This window comes from Pseudorca crassidens, chromosome 13 (assembly GCF_039906515.1).
Source record: "Pseudorca crassidens isolate mPseCra1 chromosome 13, mPseCra1.hap1, whole genome shotgun sequence".
Taxonomy (NCBI): domain Eukaryota; kingdom Metazoa; phylum Chordata; class Mammalia; order Artiodactyla; family Delphinidae; genus Pseudorca; species Pseudorca crassidens.
The window spans coordinates 14411144-14427934 of record NC_090308.1 but is presented as its reverse complement, the minus strand read 5'-3'; the positions used below and the strand labels follow the sequence as shown (position 1 = coordinate 14427934).

Here is a 16791-nt window from a genome sequence, read left to right as displayed (position 1 = left end):
GGATTTACTCTCTTAACAACTGTCCCGTATAACATACGGCAGCGTTCATTATACTTATCATGTTGTACATCACATCCCTAGGATTTATTTGTCTTTTAAGTGGGAGTTTGTACCTTTTGACTGCCTTCATCCAATTCCCCCTTCCCCTACCTCCCACCCCTTGTAACCGATGAGTTTGTTTGTTTTTGAAGTATATTTGTCCTACAACACTATGTTAGTTCCTGTTATGCAACATAGTGATTTGATATTTCTGTACATTTCAAAATGATCATCATGGTAAGTCTATTTACTGTCAGTCACAATAAAAGGATATTATGTAATTATTGATTATATTCCCCAATGTACATTTCATACCCATGACTCACTTATTTTGCAGCTGGAAGTTTGTACATCTTAGTCTCCCTCACCTACTTCTTTCCTTCCCTCATCCCCCTACCCTCTGGCAACCACCTGTTTGTTCTCTGTATCTATGACTCCATTTCTGTTTTGTTATGTCTGTTCATTTGTTTTTTATTGCACATATAAATTGCACATATAAATGGAATCACACAGTGATTCTGTGTCTTTCTCTGTCTGACTTATTTCACTTAGCATAACACCCTCTAGGTCCATCCATGTTGTTGCAAATGGCAAGATTTCATTCTTTTTTTATAGCTGAGTTTATAGCTGAGTTATATACATTCTTATAGCTGAGTTTATAGCTGAGTTATATATATATATATAATGCTGCAAGGAACATAGGGGTGCATATATCTTTTCTAATTAGTATTTTCATTTTCTTTGGATAAATATCCAGGAGTGGAATTGCTGGATGATATGGTTGTTCAATTTTAATTTTTTTGAGGAATCTCCATATTGTTTTCCACAGAGGCTGCACCAATTTACATTCCACCAACTGTGAACAGGGGTTTCCTTTTCTCCACATCCTCACCAACACTTGCTATTTGTTTTCTTGTTGATAATAACTGTACTGACTGGTGAGAAGTAATCTCTCATTGTGGTTTTGATTTTCAGTAGTGATGTTGAGCATCTTTTCTTGGATCTTTGGTCATCTGTATGTCTATTTGGAAAAATGTCTATTCAGGCCCTCTGCCCATTTTTCAATCTAGTTGTTCTCTTTTTTTTTTTTTTTTGCGGTACGCAGGCCTCTCAGTGCCGTGGCCTCTCCCGTTGCAGAGCACAGGCTCTGGACGCGCAGGCTCAGTGGCCATGGCTCACGAGCCCAGCCGCTCCGCGGCATGTGGGATCCTCCCGGACCAGGGCACGAACCCGCGTCCCCTGCATCGGCAGGCAGACTCCCAACCACTGTGCCACTGTGCCAAAAGGGAAGCCCTTTTTTTTTTTTTTTTTCCTGATGTTGAGTTGTATCAGTTCTTCGTATATTTTGGCTTTTAACCTGTTAAAAGATTTATTGTTTGCAGATATCTTCTTCCATTCAATAGGCTGCCTTTTCATTTTGTTGATAGTCTCCTTTGCTGTGCAACAGCTTTTTAGTTTGATGTAGTCCCATTTGTTTATTTTTGATTTTGTTTCCCTTGCCTGAGGAGACAGGTCCAAAAAAATATTACTAAGACTGATGTCAAAGAGCACATAGCCTATGTTTTTTTTCTGGAAGTTTTATGGTTTCAGGTCTTACATTTAAGTTTTTAATCCATTTTGAATTCTTGTGTATGGTGTGAGGAAGTAGTCCAGTTTGACTCTTTTGCATGTAGCTGTCCAGTTTTTCCAACGCCATTTATTAAAGAGGCTGTCTTTTTCCCACAGTATATTTTTGCCTCATTTGTTGTAGATTAATTGCCCATATAAATGTGAGTTTATTTCTGGGATCTCTATTCCATTGATATACATGTCTGTTTTTGTGCCAGTACCACACAGTTTTGATTACTGTAGCTTTGTGTAATAGTTTGAAACCAGGGAGCATGAGGCCTCCAGCTTTTTCTTCTTTCTGAAGAAGGTTTTGACTATTTGAGGTCTTTTGTGTTTCCATACAAATTTTAGAATTATTTGTTCTAGTTCTGTGAAAAATCACATTGGTATTTTGATAGATATTGCATTGAATTTGTAGATTGCCTTGGGTAGTATGGTCATTTTAACAATATTAATTATTTCAGTCCATGAGCATGGTATATTTTTTTTATCTGTTTCTGTCATCTTTAGTTTCTTTCATCAGTGTCTTATAATCTTCTGAATACAGGTCTTTTACCTCCTTAGATTTATTTCTAGATATTCTATTCTTTTCGATGTGATTGTAAATGGGATAGTTTTCTTGATTTCTCTTCCCAATAGTTCATTGTTAGTATATAGAAATGCAACAGATTTTTGCATATTAATTTTGTATCCTACAACTTTACTGAATTCATTGATGAGTTCCAGTAGTTTTTTGGTGGCATCTTTAGGATTTTCTGTGTATAGTATTATGTCATCTGCAAACATGACAGTTTTGCTTCTTCCTTCACAATTTGGATTCTTTTTATTTCTTTTGCTTGTCTGATTGTTGTGGCTAAGACTTCCAATACTATGTTGAGTAAAAGTGGCAAGAGTGGGCATCTTTATCTTGTTCCAGATCCTAGAGGAAATGCTTTCAGATTTTCACCATTGAGTATGATGTTAGCTGTGGGCTTGTCATATATATGGCCTTTATTATGTTGAGGTATGTTCCCTCTATGCCCACTCTCTGGAGAGTTTTTTTTTTTTTTATCAGAAATGGATGTTGAATTCTGTCAAAATCTTTTTCTGCATCTATTGAGATGATCATATGATTTTTATTTTTCAATATATTAATGTAGTATATAACACTGATGGATTTGGAGATGTTGAAACATCCTTGCATCCCTGGGATAAATCCCTCTTGATCATGGGTATGATCCTTTTACTGTATTGTTAAAATTGATTTGCCAATTTATTGTTGACGATTTTTGCATCTATGTTTATCAGTGGTATTAGCCTGTAATTTTCTTTTTAGTGATTCTTTGTCTGGTTTTGGTATCAGGATAATACATGGCCTTGTGGAATGAGTTTGGAAGTGTTCCTTCCTTTGCAATTTTTTGAAACAATTTGAGAAGGATAGGTGTTAGCTCTTCTCTAAATGTTTGGTAGAATTCACCTATGAAGCCATCTGATCCTGGAATTTTGTTTGTTGGAAGTTTTAAAATTACTGATTCAATTTTATTACTGATGTTTGGTCTGTTCATATTTTCTATTTCTTCCTGATTCAGTCTTGGAAGATTGTATGTTTCTAGGGATTGGTGCTGGCTGAGTGGCCCAGGGTGTCCCAGAGCTGGTGTTGGCTCCTTCGTGTGTGGGCTGGGTCCTGACATGGCAGGTTCCTGGGTTGCAGTGGTCCTGGGTCTGTTGTCTGCCTGCTTGTGGGTGGGGTTGGTTCCTGGGGTGGCTGACTGAGGGGCCCAAGGTATCTCAGAGCTGGTGTTGGCCTCTTAGTGGCTGTGGCCAAGTAATGTCAGCTGGCTGCTGGTCTTGGGGGTTCCAGGGCTAGTGCAGGTGCACAGGTGGGTGGAGCCTGGTCCTGGGCATTCTGGTGGGTGGGCTAGTGGATTTTGGGGTTCTAAGGAAGCCAGCCAGCCTACTAGTGGTGCTGTATCCCTTCCCAGCTAGCTACTTGGCCTGAGGCATCCCAGTACTGGTGCCAACAGGATGGTGGGTAGGTCTGGGTCCTGGCGCTCATAAGCTAGAGGAGCTCACTATTCTAAAATGGTGAGTAATTAAAATGAAAATAAACCCTAAACTAATATCTGCTCGTATTATAAAAGATTAAAAATGTTCATAAGGCTCCAAAGTAAAATTAAAAATCATCTCTCCTTCCACTTCTAGCCTCAAACTCTTGTTTGAACCTCTGATATTACCATTAAGACTTTAAAACAATACATTTCTGTTCCTGATTCAACAACCTGATATAGTATTTTTAGATGTTCTGCTATGATATATGATGAATTTAATGCCTCCTACTTTTTACTCCCATCGTTCTGCATTCCAGTTTTTATTTTATTATTGTATTTACCTTGTCAAGGTTTGTAATATTTTCATTCTGTTCTGTAACTATAATTAAGTTTTCAATGCTTTGTCTTTAGGTTCATTCAACACATTTAAAGTAAATTAAAACAGAATTTAAAATAACATCATTGCATAAATATTTTTATTATGGGTCTAATCCTAGCATGTGATGCAGAACTCATTCCCTTTTGACAATGTCCCTCTTAAAATTTCAGCTGGGAACTGTCCATGGTCCTCCAGGCACAGTCTGACCAGTTCAGGGCAGAGCGTTTTGCAGTACTGAAGCGAAGCCCAGGAACACACTGGCCTCATGGACAGTTAAACTTATTGTTAACTTGTATCGGGTTTGTCAATAATGGGAATTTCAAATTTAAGTTGAATTCTTATTATTTTCCAAGGTTGATTATGCCACTGGGACAGCTCAGATTTGGGAAGGGTCTTCCTCATTTTGAAGTAAAATGTTACTCTGCAGCTTCCACTCTACTAGATCATGGAATTACAGGGCCAAAGGATATTGTGCATATTACATGTTTTAGATATTTATATCAAAATTATACCTATTCACACTTCCACCAGCAATGTATGAGAGGACATGTTTGGGGGAATTTCTGAGTTTATTTGTTAATGTTAACTGTAGTAGGTAGAAATAACCAACGAATTTTTAATTTTATGAAATCTGTCTAGGGTTGGATGAATTAAGCTCAAGCCAGAGGTTTTCTACCCTGATGATAATTAGTCATTTTAGTTTTGAGAGGCAGTTTGATCTCAGGCATATCCAAATCCATAGGATGGTTAGCAACATTGTAATAGGAATCAATTGTGTTTTAAAAACACAAACCTTTGAATGATTTCATTACTTAGTGCATTTAATTGGGAAATTAAATTGAACACCTTGATCTTATTATTTACAAATGTTTTTGTTAAAAGTAATTGTGAAGGGGTCATTATACTTTGTTGCATTAGTAGCACTGAATCTAAAGATTTGTTAATTTAAAAATTTTTTAAAGTGATCCCTGTCACTGTCTTGATAGGGTCTGTGCTCATTTGCCTGTGCGATTTCTTCTGTGGAGGTCAGCCCTGATTTTGCTCTCAGGGAGCTACTTGTTTCTTGTTCTGTGTGTCAGTGTGCTCTGACAGCAGTCCCGAGGTCCTGGCCGTCGACACCAATGTCACATTACTTCAGTGTATCCTTGAGGTAGCCATGCAACAAGACTCGACTCTAGCCGCTGTCTCCCAATAGCTGTACAAGTAATTGCATTTTCAGTCTGAGGACATCTGTTTCCAGCAGATCGGCCGCGTGCCTCTGAATTCTGAAGCGCTTAATCAGAGCACTGGGGGAGCAGGTCCCCAAGGCCTTGTCGCTGGCTCCCGAGTCTGCATTTCATACGAGAAACAGCATATAGTTCTGTGGGCTGAAATGTGTCCAGAAAAAAAAAATCTGACCTGCTGCCATGTGCCACTATATTCTATGACCACAAAAGAATTTTCTGATTTTTATTAGATGTAAGCATTGGTGCTTTGGATTTGTTAAAGAAGACTGTTTTGACCCTGGTCTCTAAGGCAGTGAGAAAACAGTCTGATATTGGGGTGGAAAAAATGCCTCATAGCTGAAATATTTTAATGGTGTTTATTGGTCTCCTGCTGTAAGCTGCTGATTGATTAGTTTATTCCAAACTGACAGTAAGTCTATAGTACTCAAGTGTCTGATATATTTTTTGTGTATTTTTAGGATCTTTTGTAAATTCCTGGTTAAAAATGTCTCTCCATTGGTCATGGAAACTCCCCTCTTTTGCATTAGGGACTTTCTTTCAATGTAAAAGTTAATATGTAATTTCCTATCAAGTTTTAGAACTCTGAGGGGATTAGGATTAATTTTCATCCCTGCATCATCGAATTTAGGACCTCAGTTTTCTAACCACACATTAGATGGTAGTTTCTGAGTAATACATGGGCCCAATTTATTATCGCCAAGGCGGATACTGGTTACTCTAATTGAGCAGCTACTGTATTACTATCTGAAAAGAAATCTGTGAAGTGTTAAAATATTGTATCTGTGATAAAGTGTACATAATTTAATTAGCAGTAATAATGGGACTTCTCTGCACAGACGACTGGTTTGGAAAGGCAGTGGGGAAATGGAGCTGGTGCCAGGACCTGGAGAAGCAAAGCATTTCACAAACTAGTTTCTATAATTAGTTTAGTTATTACATCTCAGAAAGGGGCAGCTTTCTCTAACTACCTACATCCACCGGATGACTTTTCATTCAAATTGATGCCCAAGACTTCCTTGATTTAAAAAAAAAATCACCAGAAAAAAAAAAGGAAGATATTCTCTTTCTTTTTTTAAAAATAAAAGGTAGGAGGTAGCATTTCAAGTAACATTCTTCCTGTCTTCAAGCTCTAATGCAAAAGGGATGATTGCATTTTAACTAGCAGCCTGAAATGTCAACTGGCCAGTTTAGACGCAGAATCTGTTATTTGACGATATGGTTTCTTTTTAGTTATTTTTGCCCCTAACATACTATTTTAAATAAAAACCAAAAATATGTTTGCCATTTACCTAGACTACAGTATTATAGCAGTGCTGGCTAACCGACTGCTTAATCTTATTTGATGTGAATTCACTTAGTTGGGAACTTGATGTCCACAAGTGTTTTTTTTAAATGAATTTTAAAGATATCCTTTTTATGCCTCTTTGGACCATTCTACATATAGTAAATAGAAGTAGGTGTACTGGTAACTTCCTCAATGCCCTTTATTTTTACAAACCTAATCATACATATCATATTCTTTGAAATTATTCTTCTCAGTATGGTACTCTATCTCCCTCTAACTTTTAATCCTCCCACCCACCAAATGGCTACTCCTTTCTATTTCCTTTCTTCAGGTCCTATCAGTATTGGTTTTATTTTTATGAGACAGGGGGATACACAGTCAATGAATATTGAAAGAAAGATTTTACTCTCCTTTTTTTTTTTTTTTTTTTTGCGGTACGCGGGCCTCTCACTGCTGTGGCCTCTCCCGTTGCGGAGCACAGGCTCCGGACGCGCAGGCTCAGCAGCCATGGCTCACGGGCCCAGCCGCTCCGCCGCATGTGGGATCTTCCCGGACTGGGGCACGAACCCATGTCCCCTGCATCGGCAGGCGGACTCTCAACCACTGCACTACCAGGGAAGCCCTACTCTCCTTTATACAATGATTTTTTATGATAATTCTACCTGTTATTTAAAATAGTTTTAAGGGGAGACATCTTCATTCAAATAACTTTTAGTGACTTATTAGGACTCTGAGAGTTTACTGTTTACTCAACATCAATTTCCATTTATACCAAACTTAAGAACACATAGGCCTGTAAACATATTCTATATATGGATCGAATCTAGTAGTATGTTAGCCAATGATTTGTTTTTATTAACTCTTTCCAGAGGTCCACATAGAAAAGGCTTATATGTCAGTTTCCTTCTTTTTTTTCTAGCCCTGATTTTATATCCCTTCTCTTTTTCAGACATCTAAATTTACCTAACATAGCTTTACAATTGAACAACTTTATGAAGAGAGGATAGGGCACCTAAAATTAAAAATGGAATGAGCATTTAACCCTAACTCCTTGAACTTATTAGCAAGCAAGGTAAATGAGAAGCAAATGCAGGTTCCCCTCCTTAGCTGATAATGCTACTGTCCTCACTTTCCGAAATTATTTTAGGACTTGCTCAGTGCTGTAGAGGAGAAAGAAGCTCTTGAAAGGGAAGTTAAGATCCTCCAAGAAAGGCTGCTTGCTGGCCAGCGGGTCTGGGATGCCTCAAAGCAGGAGCTGAACCTCTTGAAGAGAAGCTCTCTGGAGTTGGAGAAGAGTTTGAAGGCCAGTGTGGCTGCAGCCACAGCCTCGCAGAGCGAGTACTCCTCACGTAGGGAGAAAATTGCAGCCCTCCTGAGGAGCAGCTCGGGCACGCTTAGGCCCACGGAGGATGCCATTCTGGAGAGGATTCGAGAAATGGGCGACCGGGAAGAGAGCGGGAAACGGGTGAGTGGGCGATGGCTGCGTACAGGCTTCTGAAGGACAGTCAGATGCTTCATTCAGCATACTCAGTAAGTGAGTGGGTTGTCTGCGTTAGTTAAAAGTAGCATTTAAATGTGGTTGTACTACTTTCAATTATAAATTATAGTCCCGAAGCCTGACCGCATACTACCATGCGGGTTCTGGACTCAGAGCTACCCGGGCTGAATCTTGGTCTCTACTGCACACTCACTTGCTCCAGATGGGACCTTGGGCAGGTTCCTGAGAGGACAGCCTCTGAGATTTTGTTTCCTGGCCTGCTGTACGGGAACCGCCCAGGGTCCACACCCCTTGTCTGCAAACCTTGGATCCTGCTGTGGTTTTGAATTCAGAATTTTTCAGTGTTTAGGAAGGTAAAATTGTCCCCAGAAAGGTAACGGAGAAAGCACCCTTCCATATTCCTCCTCAGTGGGGTCTGGGACAGCACCCCATAATCACCACATTCATCTTCTGTGGCCAAAGCTGTGAGCAGCTCTGCTGTGTGGGACCCACCAGGACTGTGAATAGCCTCGGTCACTTCAGGTCAGGGTTTGTTGCCAAATCCTGTTAGGTCAAGCTTTGCTAGCAAATAACTTTTGGAAAAAAACCGTCAGCTTTCAGATCCTTTTGGAGTTTGCAATTGTAGATAAGAGTTCCTGGACCTGCAACTGTGTCTGCCTCTTCAGGTTGTTGTTTGTTGTAAGCATTAAATGAAAAAAAATTGTTGGGAAGTCCTTAACACACTGTCTGGCAAATAGCAATACTAAACATTAACTATTGCTGCCCTGGCCCCTCCTCCCCTTCTCGCCTCCTTTTCCTGATGTGTTGGTACCTGGAACAGTCTTTCAGGGCACCTATTTAACAAGTGGATTTAAAAATGGTTGAAATCACACATATGATTGAAGCTTGCTTAATTCTGTTACCTTATTTATACTATTAGCAAGTCTCATTTTCTATAAAGCTTTGCTTAGCTGAGTTAATTTCAGCCCACACTCTGTTTAAACTATCCTCAAATCCAGATTATTGAAGTCCTAATTAATGAGGTTTTAAGGTAAATAATATCCAAATTCTATGTATAATTCCATTAGGAACTATTTCTTCTACTGAGTTCATTTTTTTGCTTGAAAGGAGAAAATGCACTTTTCCTCCTTTTAATGATCCTAAAAAACTCAAAGTGATCACTAACTCAAAGTTCGGGGCTGCATTTGTAAATTTCCTTTAGTGATGAAACTTCTTTTTAAAAATAAATTTATTTATTTATTTATTTTTGGCTGCATTGGGTCTTCGTTGTGGTGCGCGGGCTTCTCACTGCAGTGGCTTCTCTTGTTGCGGAGCACAGGCTCAAGGTGCACAGTCTTCAGTATTTGCAGCATGTGGGCTCAGTGATAGTGGCTCGTGGACCCTAGAGCGCGTGGGCTTCAGTAGTTGTGGTGCACGGGCTTAGTTTCTCCATGGCATGTGGGATCTTCCTGGACCAGGGGTTGAACCTGTGTCCCCTGCATTGGCAGGTGGATTCTTAACCACTGCGCCACCAGGGAAGTCCCGATAAAACATTTTTAATTCCCTTTAAAACTGCAAAATTCACATGTACTCCAGGAGCAGCCCTAGTGACTCCTTTGTTCAAGTGTAGGATTCTCTGTGGATATAAAATGTTCACCCCTGTAACATGTGTGGGTCTCTGAGAGTGACTCAGTTTATCTTGTGATGCAGTACACATATAGGTCCTGGATTGGGGAAGGGAATTATTTATAGGACTGGGAAAAACTTCAAGTGACTTACCTTGAATAGTAATAGACGTACTCCAATAGCTAATGGATCTTTGCCATTTCATTTTATTGCTTCCCTCTTCTATTTTCCCAAATGTTTTCCTAAAACTATTTTAATTCCAGCATGTGAAACATGGCATAAAGTTGTCAGCATGAAGTATGTGTTTATTTTCTAAAGCAAAATGATGTAAATTGGTTAAGCTGGATATGCCTTCTCCCTCTCCTCATAAAAATGAGAATGATTCAGTGTTTTTAGTGCCTTTGTCCGCCTTTCCTACCCTGTAATTTTTTTCAGTAGCTGCTCTCACTATTTAGAAGCCTGAAATCAAGCATATAGCTGGCACCTTGTGTGACTCCTCTTCAAGTAAAATCAGGAGAAAATGGATTCTATATATTGTCTTAGAAATGTTTCTGAAGAATGGGAGCTTTGCAGTTTGATGAATCTGTTTGTTGAGGAGGCTGCAACGCCCTGCCCGCTGCCGTGGATAAACACACAGTCCACTCTTGAGTAATACCCTTGTGCTCAGGGCCTGGCAAATTCTCCCCTTCACCGTGACTCCTACTTACTGAACATTGCTTTTCTTGTTTACCTCTTCGCTCTTCATTTTCACTCTCCTCTAGTTGCAGTTCGGGGTAGAACTCAGGACACGACCCACACTTTTTCAGTAAGTCATTTCTACTTGTTCCATGCTCTTCTGATTATAACAAAATCTAATTTTCTTTTTAAATGCTTTGCTATATCTTAGAGCAGGGTATCTCAGCTGTTGACATGTTCTGAGCTGGATAATCCTTTGTTGTAAAGGCCATTCTGTGTATTGTACGATGTTTAGCAGCATCTCCAGCTTCTACCCACTAGATACCGATAGTACCTCCTCTTCTCCCCAGTTTGTGACAAGCAAAGATGTCTCTAGACATTGCAAAATGTCCCTGGGGCTGGGGAGTGGGCGGTGAAATTGTCCCTAGTTGAAAACCACTCTCTTAGAGGAATGTTCTACTGTCGGGTTCCCAGGAATTCTAAATGAGTATTTCGATGTTATGCCGCCTGAAATTTCAGGACACTCGTAACAAGTGTTTTTGAAATAATGATTTCTTACACAATGACTGGAAGCTGTGACGTTTTCAGATTTTAGTTTAGAATCTTGAGGCAAAGTGTTTTTTTGTTTGTTTTTTAACTTTTAGATGTTTCCAAACTGGCTAGTCACCTGGCTGAGAATTGACCTGTACAGAGAGGACAGGACCATGAGGGATTTCCATGTCGTCTCCTTCATTATAGACAAATTAGTACAACCTTACAAACATTTATCTAGACAGCTCGTCTGTCCTGCTTTAGAGCACACACAAGGCTGTACATCCTCCACTGGAGCTTTTCCAGTCTGGTGTGGGAGCTCTGGGGAAGCAATCCGATGCCATAAAGGACCTGAGATGTTTCTGCAACTCCCACACTCCCCCTTCTGATCTCATCATTCTGCTCTGTTCTTAATCCTCCAATATCCTAAACCAAACGTTTGCCCAGAAGCTTCAAGTAGACTTCCTTTGACATTTAATTGTCCAGTATTATGTTCTATAGTCACCCCTGGCTACAAGGGCATCTGGGAAAGTACACAGATAGAGATTTCAGCTCTCCCAGCCTCTATAGTGTATTAATTTCCTAGAATGGCCATGACAAAGTACCATTACCTGGGTGGCTTAAACAACAGAAATGTATTGTCTCACAGTTCTGGAGGCTTGAAGTCCAAAGTTAAGGTGTTGGAATTGGTGTCTTCTGAGTGCCGCAGGGGAGAACCTGTTTCGCACCTCTCACCTGGCTTCTGTAGCCTCAGGTATTCCTTGGCTTATGGACCATGATCTCTCTGTGTCTTCACATAATTTTCCTTCTACTTGTGTGTCTCTCTTTCCAAATTTCCTCTTTTAATAAGGACACCAGTCCTATTGGATTAGGGCCCATCCTCAAAACCTCATTTTAACTTGATTATCTCTGTAAAGATTCTGTTTCCAAATAAGGTCACATTCTGAGGCACCAGGGGACTTCGCCGCATCTCTTTTGGGGTGACCCAATTCAAGTCATAATAAAAGTTGACATACACAACTTTTATTATGTATGTCATACTTTTATTATGTATGACAGGTGTAGGGCTAGCCTGTCCATAAAGTTGGCCATACGTACTGACAAGAAGGAAGGATAATTTGATTGGTTCCTGATAACTTATTTTTTGTATTTCTTAAGTGAAAATCTAGTTTCAGTAATCAGAAGAGAATTGTCCATGTCCAAAAGGCACTGGCCCTTAAGTGACCTGAGTGGCTCTCTCTTCAGTTTTGAGCTCTCGTGTTTCCATTGGGTTTAATCTTAGGGCAAAAGTTCCCTCTCTGGAAAAATCAACAACTACTTGTCCTTGGGAAGTAAATTAATTCTGTTAGGGCATTATAACTTCACTTCCAAAATCCAAGCTGCTTGTTTTTGAAGTATGATTTATTTCAGGGCCTTCTTTTTGTTTTTAAAAAATTGAGATATATATTCTTTATTACAATCCACCCCCTCTTCCCTGCCCTATTCCATGTATCTCTAGTGTTGAAACCCCTGGCACATCTTGTGCCACAGAGTATCAGGGATATATTAACAAATGGTACTAAGAAAAAGGAGGAGAAAAAAAAAAGGAAAGAAAATCACATTTCTTGGTGTGAGAAACACAACACAACTTTACAGTTTCGATGGGACACGTATTTTCACCCGGGCATTGGCATTTGGTGTTCCCAAGAACTGAGTCAGATTGGAATGTTAATTTATTTGAATAAAAATATGTAAATTTAACTTTGAAAAGACTTGGTGGTATCATATTCATGGAGATCTAGGTAAGCGTATGCAGGTAAGTTCTGTGGTGCATAGAATATAGGGAAGTTCATAGCTGTTTCCTCCTCTCTGGACGCCAGAATCTTGGCAGGGAGGTTGGGTAGGTTCTGCACAGGTCAGCCATCCTGGTGTTTTTAAAAGTTACACTCTGCCGAGTCTGCAGGTTCCATGGAACGCTTTCAGGTCCACCCAGGGTGAGGATGCAGGAGGGACCCCCTCACCTCTGATTCAACACATTTATTCCATATTTGTCTTTACCAGAAAGACTTCTAGTTGAAAAACAGGCTCTATGGGCTGAAAAGAGTTTGAGAAACACGATATAACATAATTCCTGAAAGGCTCCATAAACTAAGAAAAGCAAAGGACTGAGTGAACCCACATACTGGAGGAGTAATACTGATGATAAAAGTGGATGCAGCTAAGAATAGAACTACCATACGACCAAGCAATCCCACTACTGGGCATATCCCTGAGAAAACCATAATTCTAAAAGAGTCATGTACCACAATGTTCATTGCAGCTCTATTTACAATAGCCAGGGCATGGAAGCAACCTAAGTGTCCATCATCGGATGAATGGATAAAGAAGATGTGGCACATATACACAATGGAATATTACTCAGCCATAAAAAGAAACGAAATTGAGCTATTTGTAGTGAGGTGGATGAACCTAAAGACTGTCATACAGAGTGAAGTAAGTCAGAAAGAGAAAAACAAATACTGTATGCTAACACATATATATGGAATCTAAAAAAAAAAAAAAAGGTTCTGAAGAACCTAGGGACAGGACAGGAATAAAGACGCAGACGTAGAGAATGGACTTGATGACACGGGGAGGGGGAAGTGTAAGCTGCGACGAAGTGAGAGAGTGGCATGGACATGTATACACTACCAAATGTAAAATAGATAGCTAGTGGGAAGCAGCCACATAGCACAGGGAGATCAGCTCGGTGCTTTGTGACCACCTAGAGGGGTGGGATAGGGAGAGTGGGAGGGAGACACAAGAGGGAGGAGATATGGGGATATATGTATACGTATAGCTGATTCACTTTGTTATAAAGCAGAAACTAACACACCATTGTAAAGCAATTATACTCCAATAAAGATGTTAATAAAAAAAAAGTGGATGCAATATGTTGAACTTCAGTTGGGTATGGGATACCGGGCTACTCGGATTATCTAATTTAGCTCAGCTGCTCATCATAGCAAAGTCTATGAGTTTCAGAGAGGTTAATTTCTTGCTTCAGTTAACACACTGGTAAGTGGTAGAGTGAGAACTTGGAATCAGGACTGTCTCACTTTAAAGTCCCTGTTCCACAGTCTGGTCTACATCAGGTGTCTGCTTCTTCCTTCAGGGTCATTATCACTCTCTGAGTCTAGTTACTGCACTTGCTCAAGGTCATTACTGATTGATTTCCATTGAAGACTTTGCTCTACTCTGGTAAGGTCTGCAGCGTGTTGACTGTGGCTAAGTGATCACACAGTTTTTCATCTCTCCAGCTGAGATTATCTGCATCTGTTAGCTCTTTGGTTTCATTCTCTTTTCCAGGTGAACTGTGAGACAGGAGAACTGTGGAAGGATCTTCAGGTGGAAAGACTTACTTTCTACTGGGAGTCCAGTGTGAAACCACATTTTCAGTTGCACAGAAACGTGTCATCCTTGTACAACATAGTATCATTAGACAGTGCCTTAGGAGCCAGTATCTTGAGGACGTGGTTTGATAGCCCTTGTTCTGTAGGTTACTTTGTATATGGTACTTAATGCATTTTTGCATTAAGGTCAGATCTACTATTGCACTAAAGGTAGGAAACATGAAATGAGGGTTCTTAAAGCCTCATAGTCTATAATGAAATTATAAATTTCCTTTGGAAATGGAATTCCTTGGATATGATGCTGAGCAGCTTGCCATCAAATAGCTGATTTTAAACACCCAAAGGAGTATAGAATTAATTGAATTATAGGCCTCAGACCTTGAGAGCCTTAGAAGGACAAAATTAGAGAGTTCAGAGATTAAGTAATTTAACCTTCCTTGATTGGCCCAATTCTAGCCTTCTCCAGTGACTGGGAACTCCACTGCCTGACATGTGAAGATGCTTAAAATATGAGGTAAAAACAAACCCACAGAACTGCATATATAATATCTCAACTATATTTTAGCAATACATACAAATAAATTATTAAAAAATATTAATAGTTGTTGCCTCTGGGTGGTGGGATCATGGGAATTAGTTTTGCTTATTTACACTTTTGTTTTTGTCCGTAATGAATCTTCTTATACAGTGAGTATGTATCACTTTGAAATTATTGGGACTGGGGGAAATTCTTTACCTTAGAGTAAGATTCTTTGATTTATACCTTTTGGTCCTCAACTTGAGCTCTGAGGGCAACTCAGAACAAATCCTACTATTCTTCTATATAATCGCTTTTTAAAATAGTTGAAGACAGCTTGAATGTCTTCTTGCCTTTAAATTTGGTTGTTTGTAGATAGGCAAACAGGAATTTTTTTTTTTTTAACCTGAGACTGTAAGCCTGAGACCGTCAAGATATATTAATTTCTGTGAGAATGGTACTGAGTATTATGTAAATATCTACTACTTTTCCCCTTTCTTCTTCCAAAATAAACCATCAAAGCCAAACAAATTTATCACCTCAAACTTGGTGTTTTTATCGAATTCAACATTTTCTGAAAATTGGATTTGGCAGAATCAATCTGAGTAATCTCAAAGTGTACTTGAGGTGTTTGGTAAATTTAAGTTCTTGGTTTAAGGGAAGGTCAGGACAGAGAGGGAAACTCCAGGAAAGGATGGAAGCGTTGGGCAAGGTAGGGGGTTGTGTAGAGTTTTGGGTCCTTTAATGGAGAAATAGTGATTTTATGCTTTAGAAGAGGAGGTGGTGATCAGATTTCCTTGCCTTCTTATACTCTGCTATTGGCCGTATTTAGAGTCATTATATTAGTGGAATTTTGCCCTTTCAAATGCTGAAACGATGACATTACTCCAAAACTATTCAGCACAGACGCAGTACCACTGCACTTCAGTGCATGAGTAACCAATATGCAATAGAAAGTTCTAAAAAAAGCTTGAAAAAATATCTTTCTGCCCTTGAATTCCTGATAATGTCTCAAGGTTACCTATCAAGATTACCTCATTGTATAATCTTAATCTGGTATATGTGGTGAAAGAGTTTCTCTGGAAAACTCAAAGTACTTTGAAAACTCAAAAGTTTTCAAAGTACTTTCTGTCTGAATTCTTTTTCCAACTAAGCTTTGAAACTCCTAAATTAATAGTAGTTTTAGGAGTAAGTGTTTTCCCGAAATACTTCTCGAGGAACCTGTTTAAGGAATTATATAAAAATTAAAAATACCAGTAAAATATTTTATTAGCTAACGAGTGTAGATTTATTTCAAGCAGAGGCAAATACAGCTATCCATTACCTATTTTTTTAAGTTAATTGTTGCAGAGAATCTGGAAGCTGGTGTTATAAATAGTTTTGTCCCTTCCGCTAAGCAGTAGATTTTAACACTTTGTTGCATCTGAAACAAGGCTTATCCTTGTTCTGTTTCTTTGTTTCCAGATGGTCTTCCAGCTTGAAGCCCAAATATCTGAGCTTGTTGAACAGTTGGGAAATGAGTCTGGGTTTCACCAGAGAGCTCTACAGAGAGCCCAGAAAGCAGAAAAGAAGTTGGAGACTCTTCAGGGTCAGCTGACACATCTGGAGGGAGAGCTGGTCTCTGGAGACGTTTTGCGAGACAACTTGAATTTCGAGAAGCAAAAAGTAATAACCTGAGGGCATGTCTGTGGGTGGAAACATCTGCTGCAGTATAAAATTTCACCTGGAAATATTTTGAATTTTGCAGTACTTGGTAGATTGGTTAAGTTCTGAGTTCTGAGTAAATTTCAAGGAACAGTGGATGTTGTTTTGGTGTTCCTTGCTATTGTTTGGAGCTTCCTTGATTCAAGTTAATTCAATTAAATTCAACAGGTATTTATTGAACGTCTGTTATATATGAGACTCTGAAGGTTTGGGGGGTAAGGTATAACACGCAGTTCTTGACCATAAAACCTCATGATTCAGTAGAGGAGACAGACATTCAAATAGTTTGCTGTACTATAAGGCTATAAGTGTTATAATAGATGTAT

General features: G+C 39.3%; 1 protein-coding gene across 1 annotated transcript in view; it reads left to right on the top strand.

Moving 5' to 3' along the window:
* Positions 1-16791, top strand: part of CCDC170 (coiled-coil domain containing 170) — a 60553-nt gene that overhangs the window by 23054 nt on the left and 20708 nt on the right. The window contains 2 exon segments of the mRNA XM_067701751.1: positions 7712-8029; positions 16226-16426. Coding sequence (XP_067557852.1) covers positions 7712-8029; positions 16226-16426 — 519 coding nt within the window.